Source organism: Galleria mellonella, unplaced genomic scaffold, assembly GCF_026898425.1.
Source record: "Galleria mellonella isolate WM207_F2 unplaced genomic scaffold, CSIRO_AGI_GalMel_v1 utg28, whole genome shotgun sequence".
Classification (NCBI taxonomy): Eukaryota; Metazoa; Arthropoda; class Insecta; order Lepidoptera; family Pyralidae; genus Galleria; species Galleria mellonella.
The window spans coordinates 5213189-5234385 of NW_026442064.1; the positions used below are offsets into that span (position 1 = coordinate 5213189).

A 21197-nucleotide genomic window follows, 5' to 3' on the forward strand; every position below is an offset into this window, starting at 1 on the left:
TTATATCTAGGTTTGGTAGGATTATACGGCCCTATAACATTTTCTATATACTAGCCGGATATGAATAAAAAATTTTATCATTCCTTCTAGGTAATTCCTTGTTTTTGGGTTACGCTTACTCTCAAGTTTCGTATTAATTAATTATTCTAGTACACGGTTTTACTTTAGTTTCATTTTCATTGCAGAACCAAAAAAAAAAATGCAAATGAACGTCGATCCTTCCTAAGGATAATATTATATTCCTAATGATAAGAAAGATTTATAATATTTTTTAAAAAATTGTGTATAATACCTAATTCTAATTCATAACTCTCTCTTGAAGTGATAGAATATAAATGCGTATATGTTACATTCAAGTAGAGTTCGAGTCTTTAGTCTTCTTTCACTGCGACAATATCGAAGTAAAAAAAGTTGATTTTGACGACACCATAGACTATATTTCTCTTTGTCATATTTCTCAAGTCAAGCGGCAACGTGAAAATTAGTCGTTTTTTCTTCGTCATATTGTAACGTTATTAGATTTTTCTGTATTACTTTTTGTTATCATAAAATTCAAATGCAAAAATTTATATAGTAATTGTCGTAATTTCGGACTAAGTGGAATATTCTATAAAAATACTAATGAACCTCCCTCCAAGCGTTTCTTGACATATTCCACTGACGCCATTTTTGTCACGTTTTTGCCAATTATGAATAAATTTACCTAAAAATCTATTTGTGTAGCGTTGTTTTAGACAATTGTTATCTCATATGGTTCAAGTTGCAAGATGAGCAAACATCCTTCAAGAAATAAGAAGCGAAGTCAATTACAGTCTACAGATAGTGCTAACAATGTAAGTTTTCATCAAATTCCCGCTCTCTGCGAATGTCGTTACATTTTTGTCACTGTGACCTCACACGTAGAAACATATTTTTATTATAGGATAAACGTTTGCTATGCGATTGATTCTATTTTGTTTAACTATATTTATTCTGTATTTGATATTGAAGGTAAAGGTCATGTGATATTTTTTTGCAATAACGGGTACTTGTTAAAAACCCTGGTTTTGTGATATTGTACAGTACAGTACTGTAATTATTCTATATAATAATAGTAGTATGTGATAATTACAGTAACATATTGTATAAATTAATATAAGCAAATCCTATTTCTGTTTTTTATTTTTGTCTTGCACCGTGTTGAATTATTGTATTCAATACAATTTATTTTTTGAGGGTACCAAATCTTTTCTCTTGTATATCTGAGAGAATATAATATGTTTTTTTAAGGGTAACCAATCTTTTATTTTGTACTCTGTATAATTTTTTGGGTGACCAAATAATAATATAAGCCTTCATTTAGACTTACCAATTTTTTTACAATTTATTATTTCTTTAATTACTATTGTCTGTTTGCTTGTTAGTAAAGGCCTTATCCAACTACCTCCATTGTTGTCTATTGTTAACGATTCTTGGGTAGGTGACTAAAGGGTATAAGAAAATTGTTAATATTGGTTAATAAAGTAATCTCATACATTGTGACAATGGTAGAGTTAGAGTAAATGGGAAATTAATCTGGACAAAACCAAAAATCTTTTCAATATTTTTTTATCTTATAACTTTTTGCATACATTAATATACTTATTATCATAATCAACAATAAAATTGTTGAGAATGGATGCCTGGATATTCTAATAACCCAATATTTATGATATTTCTATAATTTATATATATTATGGACTACTATGATATATATTATTTTGAAATCAGCTGATCGTAAAACTATAAGCCAAATCTTTAAATAATATGGATAAAACCATATTACGCCGACTCTAAATAATATGGGGGATAATGGTAGGAAGATGATGATATATATTATGGACTACCTTTTTACCCACTACTTCATACCTGTGGATATCAGAATTACGAAACCAGTGAAACTGACTACTGATAGTGAGATGTATGAAACATACACCAGATTTCAAGTTAGACCTTCAGGAATATGACTGAAAACTGCATTCATTTGGTGCAGTCGTTTTTGTATGATACTGGAACTAACAAACAAACAAAAATTGGTTATATGTCAAAGAGTCATGGAGAGGAGCATTCTGGGACATGAGATCTGGGATACAAAAAGAAGCCATAAAAGGGCTGTAGATATAAGGAACATAATGAAAGTCAAAGATGTTGCAACCAAAATCAAATAAATGGAGGTGGATGGGTCACATGCTGAGAAAAAAGGAGAATAGATGGACAAAAGACATAACAGAATGGACCCTTAGATTCTAAACAAAGAGGAAAACAGACAGACAAAAGAAATGCTGGTTCGATGATATTAAAATAACAACGGATCTTCTTCAAAAGGGGGGTAAAGAGGTTTCTTCAGGGTTGGCAACGCGCATGTAATACCTCTGGTATTGCAGGCATTCATAGGCTACAGTAACCGCTTACCATCAGGTGGGCCGTATGCTTGTTTGCCACCTCAGAGGTATAAAAAAAAAGGTCTACTTTGACTTAGAAAAGCAAAATAAGAGAATATTGAAAAGAGCTGGAGAAGGCCTTTGTGTCACAAAGACACCAACAACTAATAACTCTAACATTTTAATTATATATAATGTGAGTTGGTAATAAAGGCTAATAAATAACTAAATAAAATGTAATGCAAATTGATGAAGTTTCCATTTCTAAAATGTGCACTGAAACTGGTTGAAATCAAAACTTTGGTTCAGTCCTTACATAAAAATTATTGATAATTATAGGCACAAAGATACATTTGTCTTCATATATAAATTCTGTTCTGTAATTTTTACACTTGTATATAACTATATTCAAAGAAATGTAGTTGAAGGCAGTTAGAATATAGACAGTTATTTTTATAATTGACAAATTTTAGTAAAAATTTGAAGTTTTGTTGGATGCTAATAGTTGTTACTTAAAGTTCTCAGTTACTATTAAAAAAGATATGGTGTACTTATAGATTTTTAAAGATCTTAATTGTTTACATAATGTCTCTTTCTTAATAATTGTTTCATAATTATACATGAAATACAAATTTTCTTAAGAAATCATATATTTTGATGTATAATCAGAGGTATAAACAGTGTCATATTGACTATACTGTTATCTCTATAATATTGATATAAATATTATGAATAACTATGTTGAATCAACAAAATTGAAATATTTGCAATTTTTATATCTTCATCTATAAAAACAAAAAATAACAAATACAAGACATAGATATAATAAAATCTCTTGATATAACTATCAGAAACTAAAACACAACTCAGAAATATTGCACTTATTTTAACTATTCAGTAAGGTTTGTAGTCAAATGTTCTTTAAATGTTTTAAAGTAAAATTCCAATGTTTACTTTGATGTGCTTAATAATATTATATCTAATTTTATTTTTATTCAATTGTTTTGCTTGCACAGACAGGTGCAAACAAAATAAATGCCATCAAGATTCTATTACTGGGCACCCAAACTCTTTTTTTTGCATAGACAATTTTCATTACAAAATGTTATTTAGTAGTTAAAGATTTTGATTAAGATACACATCCTAGTATTTTTGGAATCAGAACAGAACTGTGACAGTTTCTTAGTTTTCTGAATACACTCTTTCTTTAATTATTAGTTAGTGGGGTACAGAGATACTCGAAAATATAAAAATTAACTTGGGTATTATATATAAGAATGGTTTTTTATTAGTGTATGACCGAAACAGGTTTTACAGCCGAAACCGAACTTTCGGCCTTGGTCTTGGTTTCGGCCGACTTACACTTACTGAAACATATTTAAAATTTCTCTTCTATACTGAAATTTAGTGTATTTTTAACACAAACATACAGATAGTTTAAAGGGTTATAATAAACACTAATTAAAGTATGTAACAATTATGTCATATATATTTATATGTAAAAACATGTTAAAATTTTTACTTACTCTTGCAAGTAAACTAAAAAAAATCAACTTTCAATTAGACACACACACACAACACAAACACACATACAGAGTTTTGGCGCGGCCGAAAGTATGGATGAAAAATGTATGGATGTGTGGATGTTTTTTACTCTTTTATACAAATTCTTCTAAATGAATTTATATGCTTGGTTCACGGGTCGGTCATATTCTAATTGAACATATGAGATATTTTATATACTAATTCATGCAAGCATAGCCTCATAATTACAACTTAACATAATTATAATAATCTATCATTTATCCTATGCATTTTATATGCATACTCATACTATAATGTGTAATATAGACAATAATTTAAGATCTAATGTGCATATCAAATGCATAAGATAATACTACTATTACTAGCTTTTTGCCTGCTATTTTATATGCATGGATTTCAGAAGCAGGAAAAATATATAAATGACATAGATGACTTCTAGATGTAATATCAAGATAAAACATGCATTAGATAAGTTTTTCTTAAATATCTCCCATCGTCTAGTTACAAAAATCATTCAGTTATAATTTTATTATATTAGTAATATGTTATTTTATATGAAGGTAGTTATGTACATATATACCTCTTGGCACAGGTCTATCAATCTCTTCCACCCATTCTCTGCAGGTTGTTTCTCTATCTTTTTATCTGTCCATTTCTGCCACTTTTGCGAGTTCTTGCTTGATGAACTGTGAACCACTTATTCCATTTATTCATCTTGCAAATTGCATGCTTAGTCCTTCTCTTTTACACATGTCTGGCTTTTTCAATTACATCTGATATTTTTATTTTTCTTAGATCTATACTTCTTATATAATTATTTTTTACTTTGTTTCTTAAATTTGTTTTCAAATAACATTAAAATATTCTAAATTAACTAATTTTACTATGTATCCTTTTTAATCAGTAGTAGTATCATGATCCATATCTCTTCATAGATTATGCTAAATAAGAATCTATTGTATTTGCAGTTTATTTTATATGTCTATGCGAAAATTTCAAATTTTGCGCTAAATAAATATGTACATTAAAATATTTTCATAAATATTTCAGTCCTTCGTCAAGAGTGTAACAAGTAAAGTATCAGGTTTGCTGCCTGCGACTATAGCCAAGTGGTTTAACTTTTCTGATAGTGCCAATAGCAATGGTTCTGCGCCATTGGCTGATGCGACGGATTCGTCGACGGAGGATGAGGGAATGGAAAATTCTGTATTACCACGTCCTCCTCCAGCGAAACGGGTGCGATCTAGTTCAGGAAATTATAATTATTATTCCCGCTTAGAGGTGAGCTTATCTGCACATTTTATTTCAAATGTTATTTCTTTTATAGTTTATATTTCCCCTTACTGGTGAGCTTATCTGCACATTTTATTTATGAATGTTATTTATTTTATATAATTTATCAATGTTAACAGCTTATTATTTATTGCACACAACCTAAAAAATGAAAGGATTTAATATTAATCAGTGTACATTTTTTGCAGACTGATACCACTGTCGAATCTACCGAGCAATGTATTCCATACAACACTTTACAAACCGCACCGAAAAATAGTACAGTCACACGAGATACCAATTTTGTTTCTACACCTCTGACATCATCGGTTGAACAATCCAGAATGGAAAGGGGTGAAAGTGACATGTTTCGATCACCATATGCTATTTCAGGATCTGGCCATTCTGTTGTAATGAAAAGAAAATCATTATTTGATAATTCAGATGCAACTGTCGCCACTGTCTCCAAAGCTCATGGTAAGTGGATATGTTTTACAGATATGTTAATTTTATTAATGAAACTTTTTATTTACAGTATATAATTAAATTTTTAATAAAATTTGTCATTTTTACAGAATCTAGATTAGAGAGTGATTCTAAACGATCATCTTTCCAAGCTACCTTGTTGGGATCTCCTTTCTACCCAGGAAGAACTACATACGGTGGAGCTACATCTCAGTATATCAACCAACCTAATATTACACAGAAGATGCACGCTCATGTAAATCAATCGACCGATAGTGACAGCGCCACAATGAGCTACTCATCTAGACGCGTTATGGATTTACTCGAGGATTATTCATCTCCATTGAAAGAAGCTCATAGGATACCAACATTTACATGGAATTCAAAAAATAAACTAATAGTTGAATATTCCGAAAACCCTAATCCCCCAAATAATAAAACACTTTGTTAGTATTTGTACTTTTTTACTTTGTATTTGTAGTGGGTACCTTATATTTCTACAATAGTTCATGTTTTGCAGCATACAAAACACGAGAACTACATGTGCCCTCCGTTGCATCCATTTTGAGATTGAGAAAAAGATCCCGTCTCATGGATACTACAAATGCAGCGAGACAGATCTTAGCGTCGCATAGTAGTGCTTCAAGCTACCCTTATTGCCGACAGAAATTATTTGAAACACAAAGGTAATTAATAAATGAAATTGGACTGAAATCTATCAAAACATTCATTATTTTAAGAAAAACAAAATTATGTAAATTATTGTTTTACAGGGACCAAAATGATGTGGATAATTCCAAGAAGCACACAACAAAAATAAAATCAAGACTTTACAATTCCCAATTACAAAGCCGAAGAGTGCGTGATGAAGTAGACAGTACAGTGGTACCACCATTGGATTTGCCTAAAGTGTTCTTGCAAATTGATCATAATAATCTGCCAAAGTTTACATTTGGAGGAACTACAGCTTCCAAACCGAATTTTACTTCCACCCCTAAATCAAGTATTTCATCATCAACATCTGCATTAAGTTGTCCTGTAACTCATACAATTACAAAAGCAACTGAAAACACAATAAGTAAATCGGAAACTACTTCTGTTAGTAGTGGTTTTAAATTTTCAAATCCTGTCAAGATATCACTAGATGTGCCTCAATCCATATCAACAATTCCTAAGTTCATATTTGTCAGTCCCGAGCGTCCTATAGATAAACTGACCATTGATAAAAAGGAAAGTACTATTTCCCCTATTCCTGCAGGTGCATCACCACCAAAAGAAAAAGCTAAAGCAGAGATGACTAAATCAAAAGACTGGCAATGCCCTGATTGTTGGGTTTTCAATAAAACCTATGTAGAGAAGTGTGTATGTTGTGGTTTTAAGAAAATGAAAGTGGTTGAGGATAAACAGGATATACATTCTGTTTGTAAGACGGTTGATAGTGAAGCAAATAAAGATAAATGTAAAAATTCTGAAAAGATATCCTCCGATAATTTTGATACCCAGCCATCATTAAAGGTTAATAATCAAAATAAAAATAAATGTCCAGATTGTTGGGTCTTTAATGACCCAAGTGCTGAAAAATGTGTTTGCTGTGGAGCCTCAATCTCTAAAAAACCTGCCGACCAAGTGTTGGCAGAGAGTTCCTCCGTGACAAGCAGTGATTGGACATGTGATGACTGTTGGATCAAGAACAAAAGTAGTGTTGATAAGTGTGCCGCCTGTGGGGGCGCCAAGCCAGGAGCGAAGCAAAGCAGTACTCCTGCATTGGCATCAGGTGCTCTAACTACAACAGTATTCAAGCAACCAGATCCATTATTCAGTAATGTGATGAAATCACAATCTGGTATGTGGGAGTGTAGTAGCTGTTTGGTAAAAAATTATAATGATAAAGATAAATGTGTATGCTGTGAATTTGAGAGACCTGGATCTGTAAAGGAGCCAGTGAAGAAAACCTACAATTTTGGTATGAATACAAATGTAATGTTTAAATTTGGTATTGACTCAAATGCTCAAGTGGTCAATATTCCTAAACAAGGTGATAAGGACAAAGAAGAATCAGAAACAAATAATAATGTTTTATCTAAAGCCCCTGCTTTTACTTTTGGGATGTCTACAAAAAAGTTGGAGGATGGAAATTCCAATATTAAAGAAACTACTGAGGAAAAACTCTGTGAAACTCCAAAATTTTCATTTGGCTTACCATCTGCTACAGCAACAGGAGCGCCGTTGGTCTTTGATAATGTAAATAAAATGCCATATGTAGCTCCTGATAAGGCTGAAGAAAAAGAGAAATTACAAGAAGTACCAAAAGTTGAATTCAAAATTCCAGCCAGGCCACCACAAAAACGATCTAAGTCAATATTCCGTTCCTCATTAAAGTCTAACAAAACTCCAGATAAACCATTAACTATACCAGTATTGGTGCCATCTGCTGTTCCTGAAGAGAAGAATGAGGATCCTTCTACAACAAAAACGGTTTTGCAACAAAGTGTGATAAGTAGTGAAGGAACTCAGCCGCAAAATAAATTTTCTTTTACTGAAACTAGTGAACCCACAGTTCAGAATGTATTTGCCCAACCGGCGTCTACGACGGCTACTATCACAACGTCATTTACATCACCACCACAGATTTCATCAGAGATATCGGCAGCGACAGTATTCCAGAAGCCAAGTCAAACCTGCACTACTACTTCTACTACGCAAACATTGTTTCAGAAAAGTGATCAACAAACAAATTCAGCCATATCATTGTTCCAAAAACCAGAACCAGTTTCCACAGCTGCTCCGCAAATTCTTGCCACCACTGCGCCATTATTCAGTTTTGGAGCCAACTCAGAACCAAGTACCACTCAGTCTGAGAAACCAAAATATAATTTTAATTTTGGCAGTGCTAACAATATGAATGAGGGAAGCTCGTTTAAGTTTAAATTACCTGCATTTGGAGCATCTACAGAGAATGCCAGTTCTACCAAATTTACAATTTCCAGTGGAACCAGTATCGGAACCAATAAACCACTGACCAATAATCCTTTAGTAGGTAATGGGTTATCCACAGGAAACTCTCTGGGCAGTACATTGGCTGGTAACAATGGACTGCCCACTGGAAACTTAGCTGCCAACAGCAAAGCCACTACTAGTTCCTTATCCACTGGAAATGAGTTACAAGGGAGTGACGCTTTACCAGCGACAGCGTCAAGCATTTTCGGTGCAGCTGTACAAAAAGAGAATATTTGGTCTGCGGCAAATAATTCTACCTCCAACTTATTTTCATCAAATACAGCATCTAATGGTAATAGTCTCCAGAAACCGGCGGCGTTTACCTTCGGATCTAGTTCTCCTTTCAACGCCAATAATAATGTGACTCCTGCGTTCGGAAGTAGCACATCGCCTCCGCAAAACGTGTTCAGTATGCCGGCCCAGAGCCCAAGTAATCCACAGTCGTTATTCTCGACTTCGGTGAAGCCTGCACAGAATATATTCGGCAGTGCGCAAGCGTCCAGTAACCCGGCACCGGCAATGGGAATGTTTGGTACACCAAATGTTGGTGCTGCACCTACGTTCGGTACACCCAGTCCATCAATCCCGTCATTTGAAGCGCCTTCGCTCACACCAGCGCCAGCACCCACTTTTAATTTTGGCTCGCCACAGACCACCGGCATCTTCGGGTTTGGACAGGTAATAAAACCTATATATTTTAATTTGTAATCAACCTTGATATTTAATATTGTCACTTTAATATTGAAATGAAATAATTGGGAGGTCTTTATTCTTATAAATCGACTTCAAAGAGAAGGAGGTTCTTAATTCGGTCGGTTAAATATTTTGTTTGTTACCTCATAACTCCGTTACTTACAACGCGATTTGGAAAATTCCTTTTTTTATATGAAAGGACAGACTGATCCCGTAGGAAATTTATCAAAATAGATTCAGTACTTAAAATTTTAAATCACAATAATTGGTTTTGATTCTCAATTATTTGAATCGCTGTATCACGATGTGCATGTGATTGCGATTTGATATAGAAGTCTGACCATTAATAGTTGATATATTTGAATATTAATTAAATAATCAATTACATGGATAGCAAAACAATACTAAATTCAACAAAATAAATACGTCTTTATCATTCGTATAAATGCACACATGCACACATTAAATCTATTTGTTTTCATTTTTTACAAAAAATGATATGTTACTTATTCGTGTACAGCAACAGCAATCAACACAGCAGCCGGCGTTGCAGACAGGCATGTATAATTTCGGGGCGGCGGCAGGCGGCGCGCCTCAGGTGCAGTTTAACATGGGCAGTTCTCCTAGTGCGGGCGTCAGACGCGTACGAAAAGCTGTACGCAGGAATCCCCAGCGATGAATCCATATCCAACTGATGGCGCACAGTCCCCATCACAATGGCCCAAATTGCTCGCGGAAACTCTTGTAAGTGTCCTATCTGTAGTAAATAGATAAAAACTCATGTAAACCTACAAGGATGACGTACATTCGGGCATTCTTCATGGTAGACGTATACTATAAGCTTAGTGATTAATATGTTAGATTTATAATCAATCAAGTCTATTGATTATGTGTGCATTATACTTTATAACGTAATATGTACCTATAAAAACGATTATGAAACTGTATGTGATTTTGCTTGTTTTTTTCTTTTTTATTATTTTCATTATCATTTAGCTGTAATAAACACATTGTGCATGTAGACATGTATATGCATGGGAATGTGACGTGTTCAAATTTTGAAATTGTGAACTTGGTCGCCAAGTATAAGCTCACAGTCATTTGGGATACTTTTTTATTTTTTATATTCTTTTCTGTAATGGATGAAATCTGTTTCAGTTAATACAATCATGTTATGCATGATTGAGGGTTTACAAAGTTACATGGCAGTTTTTGTTTAGTTATCAACATGTGTACAGATTGTTTATGGGTATTTCTCAGATGATATTTAGAGAAATTATTTTGGTGTTAGTACAAATAGTTCATGAAAGTAATCTCATATTGAGTGAAACTTATCACATAATGAGATTGATATGTAAATAAAATCGCCAAATAATTGTACTAGGGTTTCGTAGTCATTCATAATAAACAATCAATTAACTCATGATTAAGAAGTTTGGGCATCCTCATCTGGTTCGATTTCCAAGTGTTATTAAGAGTACTAACTTATATTAAACATTTCCCAGTGTTTAGTAATCAAAAGTACTAAAACGAATATAAATCATTTGGATATCTTCACGCCAGTACTTATGGGATAGACAGACGGAATCCTAAGGCCGTTATCCTTAATTAGTCTTGTGCTTTGTTTTTTTATATTTTTTTTTTATTATTTATGCGTTCACGCCGGTTCTAGCAGAATAGGCAAGAAGAATCTTTATTTTTTTTTTATTTTCGCTGTGTGTGGCAACAGACTAAATTATTATCAAATGTTTTTTTCATGGCTTCATTATTTGCATTAGTGTTGCCACATTTCAGCTTTACATTATTTTTATTTATTTTCTTTTTATTGTTTAAACTCTTTTAAGTAGGAAATCAAAATACTTTAGTTATATTTTCCAAGTTGTTTATTATTAGAAAGCACTATGAACTTACTGTAGTATATAAGCCGTATTATAATGTGTATACCAAGTTCTTGATTTGATTCATGATCTTATCTAAATTGGCGCGGATTTAGTAACTTGCATTATTTATAGTTTTATTTCTCATATCTTGGGGCATGCGGTGCACTGCGGAAACTATTAGTGATAGAACAAAAGTATGTTCTACAATATTGAAGAAAACATCAATAACTACAAAAACTACATGTCCAACTATTATCGTTATGTCACAATAACTACTTTTTATATTTTAAAAGTTGATAGAAATATCGACCAAAATTACATCATGTTATTCATACTTCTGTTTAAATTATTATCCAAATAAATCATACTGTTTTCAAAACTGTTTCAATTTATGTAGATTTCTCTTTGAATTGTTTAAATCGGTTATTCCATTGAATAGATATTACGAATTTAATAAATCATAGAAATAAAAAAAAAATAACACTGTCGCGTTGTACATGTTATTTATACCTATTTATTAGTCCTTATCCAAATAAAATATTTTTTATTCAAAATCGTCTCAATACCCGCAGATTATTTTTTGAATTTTTCAAATCGTAGGTATATTCCATTCGAAAGATATTATGTTAAAAAGTCAGATATAGAAAAAGCGCTGCCCGCCACTCGCGCCGTGTCGGTGTGTGGCTAGCTAGCCAGGTATTGTAGCGGTGCGGGAGAGGGGTAACTGGGAGCAGACACATCTATAAAATAGGTAGCTGTGTAGGATCAGATAAAAATGTAAAATATTGTAAAAATGTCCATCCGTGCGAAGCCGGGACGGGCTGCTAGTACATTCATATATTTATCGGAATTACGACGAGCTTTTATGAAGTAACGATTGTAATAGTTTCGGTATTGTATGTATGTTCGGAATTTCTTAAAGTGTTAGAATTATGTAATTGTCATTATAAAATCCAATCAAGAGCATGTCCTGCGCGCAATAAAGATTTAGCACCTCATTAGCCTATATATTTTGTTTCATGTGACATGATATTCACAATTTTGAACGTATTTTATTAATGTTTTATACAATCGATAGGGTTGACAAATCTGAAACGATTCTATTAGTGTCTGGGTTTATCATCGTGTCTGTCCCGTAATAATTTTTTTGCGATAGATTAGCGATTACTGTTTGCACATTTTATTAGACAAAATCTTTTATCCATATCTTGATTAATTTTCGATATAATTTTACGTTACAGTGGATAGTGAACCCCTCGTTTGCTACTTATTTATCTTTTGGACTTTCGCGTTGCGCGCTTTTTATATATGAAATTAATTGATCGAGTTAATTTTATTTCCAAATTAAATTTTTACTTTAATAGAAATATGGTTTAATTTTTCGAGCTCATATCTCGCGAAAGAATTTTGTTTTAGACACATTAGATGGGGATTTTTTTGTTCTAATATATGTTACATCATAATCAAAGGGTGGTTATCAAAATATGATGTAACTATTCTTTAAGACTTAGTCCTTGATATAGGCTATTGAACGGATATATATTCGTAACAAAGTTGTTTTTATTAGATTTGTCTGTTCAAAAATACTAGTTATACAAAATAAGGAGGTTATCATAGTATTCATTTTTTTTTATTTTGGAAAAACTCATTGATATTTCATTTTGAACTCAACACATATCAAGTGTCCTATTAAAATGCTTATAACTTAATTAAAAAGTATTTACTTGAATAATTTTTTTTTATTTATTGAAAACTTTATATATTGTAAATTATCAACAAATTTTAAAGTAGCGGATGCCCAACTAGTTTAAAACTCGAAAGGGGCTCTGTACATGAGCACGGTTCAGGACTTTGTCGCGAATTGTACCGCGAGTAAAGCCAACATAGTAGGATTCACAAAAGTTATTATTCACTAAAATTCGACTTATTGCAAAAGTATAATGCTCACAAACTTATTAGGTTATTATCGTACCGATTTAACCGTGCGGCGATTGGTTTCTTAAAAACAGATTTTTTTTATGTAAATTCTGAAGGACGTAATATGTAGTTAATTTTTAAATGGTTTCCAAAAAGACAAGGTTCTTAATTCATCAGATTTTTTTTAATTCTGATAGTTTCTAACTTTAATGCTAACCCTGACTGGCTTTGATAATTATTTTCGCAATCGATAAAGTTTACTCTCGTGTTGAGATTATTGAACCGGCAATTTTATGCGAAGCAAAATTCTGTTTGTCTCGAAGCAAAATCTCGTTATAACACTCAATTACGCGTTCTAATTTTTTTTTTTAAACAAATCGTTTATTTGTCATCAGATCATATATCATCGGCGTAGAAAAATTGTATTTGTTTTTAAATCTTTACACTTATGACAAAAATTATTGGCAAATGATACATAAATTTCGTGATTTTTTATTTATTTATTGAATTATTTTTGACGTTTTTCGAACTTATATATAATTTTTTTTTATTAATTTATTTTATAAACAGAGTAATATTAATCAAATTAAATAAAAAAATGCAATGTTTGATTATGATTTTGCAAAGTGATTAATATATTGATTAGTCACTGCGTCCGATGATTGGTGGTTATTGTAGTCCTACTTTAAGAGCGACTGCAAGTAAAATTTAAATAAAAGAAAAAATAGTTAAATGATCTAATATTTATATAAAAAGATGCTATGTTTTGACAATTTTGTTTTTGAAAATATTTAATTGCAAATTTAAAATGTATCTAGGTCTATAATAACTTTTAAAAATTCATTGTAATTGAGTGTCTATCAACGCATATACTAAACAAAATTTTTACAACTATGTATTTTTAAGTGAAAACGAATTTTTGTGATTATTAATGTACCTGTTCTTGCGAGCTGAAAGATTACCCGTGTTCTACGCCGCATTAAACAAACTAGTTTCTAGTATAAAAGTTAGACTGATTTAACAACGCACAGCAATAATATTGTTTCTAAATTTATAATTTATATATTATAAATTTAAATATAATATATATTTAATTTTTTTCTGCTTAAGCTTTTATACATTATCTAAGCGTCCACTAGGTTGACGACGAGACTGAGCGGTCGACACGCTATTTTGCGTAATGAGGTCCCAGGTACATTCCTGATGGAGCTAATTTAAGAAATAAAACTTTCTAAACGAGTTCGGGTCAGAGTATTCTGGGTTTTGCTCTCAGATATTTGTTGGTTGGTTTCTCATAACATAGGGTATTCTAGTCCGAAACCGTTTGAAAAAGAGGTTTTATATGTTTTAGGTATTTTACGGTAATTGGATGTTGTACGTCCTGGTTACTTATAATATTTGGCTTTCTTAGTTCTGTTTTTATAGGTATTTTTTTATTCCTTTAGTCTTATTTCTTTTATTATGATCTATCAAAGGTGTACAGTTTTATTCTATCTCTCTTGTTGTTGGCTCAATTTGGTTTGGGTTTTACATTATATGCCATCGAATTTACGCGTAAAAAGTACATGAAGGCAAGAGGGAGCTCATTTAATTCTTCCACAAAAGTAAATTATTTTGAAATTTATTGTCTTTTTATCGAATTTTGAAGATCTTATCAAATTTATATTACAAAATTCGTCATATGATAGGGACCAGAAGGTTGTGGGGTAGTAGATGGAGGAAAAAATGAGAAGGAATTAAAGCGATCTTGTAGTGGGATAAGGGATTTTTAGGATCTAAGGGGTCTTAAAGAGAAGGGTAGAAACCTTTTAATGATATTTGAAACCGGAATGGGGGTGGGAAGGTGTCGAATTATGAAATATATCGTAAATGTGTATTATTAATTAACCTATTAATTAACTTAATTAACTAGTTCTTTAACCAATCAGAAAGTCATAAATAAATTTGGTTACAAATAAAGGAAATTCAAAAATTTAAGGTAAAAATATATTTGTTTCCATGTTTCAATTTCATACATATGTAGAAATACAGTTACAAAATTATGAGTTCTGTAACGAAGAAATTCGTTGACACTAAAAATCCTAACTACCACTACCCCCCCTCCCCCCTCTTCTCTCTAGACAAGTAACAAATGAATCAGTATATAGATGTGTTTTTGTTATCAAACTCATGAGAAATGGATAATACTTTATTTTGGATCAAAATCCATAATGTCTAATAGGATTTATGAATATAAATTCTATTAGACATTATGGATTTTGATCCAATCCATAAAGTTTATTTTAATAATTGAAACTGAATATTTACAATTATTGAAATAAAAAGATGCCGGATGTCTAGTTTTATTTCAATGGAACTTAATGAAAATTTAAACTAACAAATGACTAACTCGATTAATTAATTGGACACTCTCTAAACAAAATTATAAGAATTCGAAATAGATTTTATTTCCTAATAATTTCTTTCAAAGAATGTTTCTGTTAAAATTTCAACGAAACCTGGCTACCTTTTATTAAGTTCTATTGAAATAGACTATTTCTGGTTCTGCCTATACGGTAGCGAATACGCAATACAATTTGTTTAGTGATAGATTTGTTTGTCACTTGTCTGTGGGGACAGAACAGATGGTTTGCCCTTTTAAAAATACATTATCTCCATTACAAGGATTTGTAAGGGATGGCCCCTTGCTCATTTATTCCAACACACTTCCATCATCACAAGTATTATTTGTTTTTCTATATTTGTCATTTCTGTTTAGTAAACAAATTTAGCTGTATTTTGGTTAAAATAACAAAGCATAAAATAATCTAGAAAATATTAAATGATTTTATCTTCTTACATCTTATTTAGACTTTTATTTATTTTTAAATCAATACTAAATTTCGTTAAACAGAGAAGAAATATCCTAAGATTATTTACTAATTGTACGGAATATAGAAAAATAGAGTATATATTATTTAGTTCTCTAATTTCTTTCACATCTGGATTTTAAAGTGTAATGTCTCATCCATCTTTATGGTAATTGGTAAATAGCTGACAACCCATCTAGTGCATTAAAGTGTATGGTACATATTTACGATGAGAAGAAGGAGTATGTAAAAAAATGACATTTAACTCAATGGAATCTCATCGAAATAATATAAAGTTCAATATTTACAGTACCTAAATTAACTAATACGTATTAATTCAAGATTTATATTGCTGAAATGTTACGTGCCGGCTTTCAGTTTTAAAGGGTAATATGACTAGTGCAGTATTAAATGCGTAGCACCTTGAGGTCTAGAAGTAATGTCAAAAGTTTTTGGGCCGCCTTCGTTATGCACGATCTAGATATAAACAAATGCAATCTTTGACTCAATATGCGAAACTCCTCGAGTTTTACTAGTAGTGTTACTTGTATATTCAATATGACAGGTTTTGTTTTCAATTTTCAATGAACGTATTTAATGCGTCTTATAAATTTTACATTAGATAGTCAACAGAAGAGAGATCGAGTTGCTGGCTCTTAAAATTTATTCAGGGTGAAATCGTTAGCATGCTTTCGAGGGAGGGTGGGTACCATCAGTGAAATTGAATATTTTCACAAAAGCAACATGGGTTGAAACCGATAAAAAATAAGCTCATACTAATACGGCGCATTCTTCTGTTGAGTTGGGTATGGCGAGTTCGAAATTTTTTATCGTTTTTGTGTTTTTGTTTCATGAAATTTTTATCCGTATGCCTATACACAAAGACAATATATCTATTACATTCTTAGTTTACAAATTATTTATCATCCTATATAAATTGATTTCTTCTAATAACTTTTAGTGATTAAAATAGTTATAAATTTGATTTTTACAAATGCACTACAAATTATCTGTGATACGTATTATAATGTAAATACCAGGTGGGCATCAGTTTTGCTGTGTTCAGTATCTCTCCATTTTCAAAAGCAATAGAAAGCTTGTTTGTAGTATTTTATGGTCTACCGGCATGAGTGCTGCTGATATTTTGCGTTTTTCAGGTAATCGATGTTATCATTATGATTTTAGAATATTTTCATTTCTATATTTTATGACAATTTAAAATGAAATGAAATTTATTTTTCAGAAAATTATAAATTGTGATTGTAAAGTCAAAATAGTTTATAATTGTAATGAAATGTTGTTGATACACAAAATACTCATCCCTCGCTGTAGCTACTTAACAGTTTGTATAGTTTATTGACATGGTGTTTATTGACATTTTTACATCAAAATTTTAGAAATAATATAAAAAAAAAATTATATATTTAAATAGATCGACAATATTTAGATGCGATAAAAAATTTCATTCGTTGCTAAAACAAGGAAGCTTACCTTTTGAATATTTATCAAAGTTAACATTGTTGAATGATTTTTAGCCGATTTTAGACTGCTATAACAAATATAATATTAGACTGGATTCATCTTCGAAATTTCAAATAAGGTTTTAATAAGTTACTTCGATTTATTTCGTTAGATATGAGCTCACCAAATCCTCAATAATGCGTAAATAAACTGGTTTACATGTCGCTTTTAAATTTTAAATAAAATTACCAAGAAGTCAAACTTCTTTTTGAAAAAAGTTACAAGGTTTACAATCATAGACATAATTTGTTGTGAACAAAATATGTTAACTGGTATTATTTTAGATTATTCATAATTGAATAGTATAATATCTATTATGTATTACCGTAGTTTAGCATTTATTTTTAAATGTAATGCGGGTTTAAATTGCAACAAAATTAGTATGGGACAAATGAAAATTCGATTAATTTTATTGTTAAGATTACAGTTTGCGCAAAGCAGGTTACACGGGTAGTGGGGTTCGCGTTTGCGCTACGGACGCTATTTTCTTATTATTAGACAAGGATTCTAGACTAACACTTAAATCAATTCGATTAATTTTGATTAAAAAAGGTATGGTGAAGACCTTGTATAAAACTAAATAAAAAAAACATTCAATATAACTTCTTCGATTTGAAATCGGTTAATACAGGAATATAGCTCCGAAATGCTATGGAATCCATCTGATGCGTATACGACATGCTAACCTGTACTATTTACTATACTAATCTACTACTACTTACCCTACCTCCTGAATAAGAAAGTTGAAAGTAGGTCATTTCAGACTAACAAATAAATTAAGAATAGGACTTCAAATAAATGAGCTCACTGCTCGTCTGTAATCATTGGCAAGTAGTAATTGTTGGTCAATGTCGATTATATGTAGGTTAAGGGATATTCGGCAACCGTACGTTGATAAATAAATATTAAATTGATAAACATTATTATCTTATATTCTCACTGCATATGCGTACAAATCGATTATTTGGTTTGAAAATATGGTTGAACTTGAAATCTGTAAGCTTAGGATTGATATTTGCAAGTTTTTTTTTTATGTTCACTATAAATGTTTTATGTGATACTGTTTCATGGATCTTACGTAGAACTTGGGTACCGTTTAGATCTCGAACTGTTTAACGGCAAAGCCGAAAAAAACATGTCTGTGCCGACTCGGCTTTCTTTTCATATTTTTGTTATTTTTTTTATGTTTTTAATGGCGCAGTTTACGATAGTATATTAAGTTTCCCAATTATGAAGTCTGTTTTTCGTTTTTAATACTTTTATGTCAAAGTTGGCACATTCGTAATATACTTGCGAACATAGACATGAGTGATAAATTTTTAGACTAATAAGGGATTTAATTTTTTTTTTATAAGGCTGTGCCCTTTGTACACCGTGCGTAATGCAGCAAAGCGCGAGCTCGGACGTATCGGTTCCTAGAGTCTTGTACAGGTTGCAGCTCTTAACCGATAACACATTTAAATTTAGTTGCATTTGATAGCGGACTGTGTTTACAACTTGTTATTACATATGGTCACAATACATTCAACTAATTTGAAGTGTCATCCACTTTACTACTATGCGGCGAGAACATTTAGATTAGTAGCATTGGTGTTTTCTTGTCGAGAAATCGATGATTTATTATTTGTTCTATATTTTAAAATTATACGACAGAGATAGCAATACTTTAGTTCAAATGTTCATTGCATTCATTGCAATCTCATAAAAGTTTCAACTAATCGACCCTAATAGTAATAATACATGTATGTTTCTAATATTGTGATAAATTTTTCGGCTTTATTTTTAATCGTTTGATTTTCATACTTATAATCATCAATGTAAGGACTAATAATCTAACAAAGTATCTGTTTATTAACAAAAAGTAAAAATGTGATAAAGTAAAATTATAAGTTTGTTTTGTATTTATTAAATTGCTATTAGATATGGGGTATTCTATTTCCATAGAAAAACTATTGACACATTTTGCTTCTTTCTTTTGATCTAAATTGTTAGTGACAAAATACAATAGATGTATTATTTCCTTTTTTTTTATAATTTATTTTATGCAACTTTTATTACTTTGACAATTCTGTGTTTCCGCTCCGATGTAATACCGTGGCACGTCACAAACACCCTTGTACTATACTGTCACGCAGAATAAGCACTGTATTAAACTATCATATATTTAAGGATCATAGCAAAATTAATTATCAATTCATGAAGTTATTGATGCACTTATCATTTTATAGCTTTACGAACTCAGGAATAGCCCAGGTGCGATCATTTCGTTTCTACCTTATATAATGTAATGTGATCATATTTATTTAACAGTGTAATATATCTCTAAGAGTGATGTATACGATCTTGCTTCTAGTGATGTTATTCGTTATAATCTTTAATACTTCTTCGGTTTGCCATTTTGAAGTTTGTAAACATATTTGAAGCAAGGTGTGGTGGCCATCATTGTAACCATTTAATTCTATGGTTAAGATTAGATGTACCTATACGAGTAACAACGATTAGCAAAATGTTGTATCACTCATGATGCGTTTGTTGTTTGGAACTTTTATATATTTAAAATCAGTAATAAGAGAAGAATAATAAATTATCGTTTTCTACATTGTGCAATTGAAATCATTAGCATCATTTCAGAGGAGTGGTTTTACTAGTAAAACTGAACTTTTCCTCAAAGAAACATAGTGTCGAAAGACGACATATTTTGAGCCTCTCATACTAATGTAGCTGGTCTACCTATCTAGTTAGTATAGTGGCTCTAAAATTTTTTTTGGTATATTTCAATTCATAATTTTTTGTATTTTTCAATTTGGTTAAAAAGTTTAAATCTCTTAAAATGATGTTAAAGATTATGATTTCACCTTGTATATATTTTTCATAATATATTATGAATGCTACGATTTTTTGCTTTTCATTCTAGTTTGAGGTTTTGTACATAATTAATTTAATTTTAGTTACATTTATCTTCATGTAATAGTGTAATGTGTAGTCTCATTTGGACCTTAACAATGTACGATTATATTTTTAGTAGTAAGGATTTAAATAGTAAGGCTTCCAAATGCGGACTATACATAGTCATTGTAAAGATATATGGTTTACTATCACAAAACATTACAATAAACGAGTAATGGAACATTTTGGGGAGCAAAACTAAAATTGTATACACGTGTCAGACTCCTTGATTGTAAGTAAAATGTTGATAAATGGTTGAAATTAATAACCGTTGTTTATATAAAATGCCTTTAGCTTTGTTCCTCAATTAAAACGGCCATTAAAAACAATACTTGTTTGTTTGATTTACATTTAAACTCCTTATAGGACATTTGTGGGTTTAAAATTTTATATCGAAAGAAAATGACTTTCCTTTGGACCAAGTTGTAAGGGAACACCTTGGAAATAAATCATCATTAATTCGCAACTGCCAATGTATGAAATAAATATATTTTTTTAATAATTAATATTATACTTAAGAAACTTATTTAACTTATAATTAAGAATCTTAGTAGTAAATTAGAAATTCAAAATTTAACAAGGATAATACGGTAAGACATACAGATAAAAATATACGCTTATTATTGTTAGTTATTTAAATATAACCGACTGAAGAGGACCCGGCATTGAATGGATTATCTCTCTTTCCCGTGGGTTTTGTAAGAGGCGGCTAA

General features: G+C 31.1%; 1 protein-coding gene across 1 annotated transcript; it reads left to right on the forward strand.

The window, feature by feature from the left end:
* Positions 1 to 438: 438 nt before the first annotated feature.
* On the forward strand, positions 439 to 20815 carry LOC113519147 (nuclear pore complex protein Nup153). The gene is made up of 7 exons (XM_026904207.3): positions 439 to 833; positions 4995 to 5225; positions 5426 to 5693; positions 5792 to 6127; positions 6202 to 6367; positions 6455 to 9356; positions 9892 to 20815. Exons 1-7 carry the CDS (start codon positions 768 to 770, stop codon positions 10048 to 10050), a joined length of 4128 nt encoding a protein of 1375 aa, XP_026760008.2. The 5' UTR covers positions 439 to 767; the 3' UTR covers positions 10051 to 20815.
* The last annotated feature ends 382 nt before the right edge of the window (positions 20816 to 21197 follow it).

Coding starts and splice junctions, on each gene's coding strand:
- LOC113519147 (XM_026904207.3), top strand. CDS start 768: ATGAGCAAACATCCTTCAAGAAATAAGAAGCGAAGTCAATTACAGTCT. Junction 5,226..5,425: donor ATTATTATTCCCGCTTAGAG/GTGAGCTTATCT, acceptor CATTTTTTGCAG/ACTGATACCACTGTCGAATC. Junction 9,357..9,891: donor GCATCTTCGGGTTTGGACAG/GTAATAAAACCT, acceptor ATTCGTGTACAG/CAACAGCAATCAACACAGCA.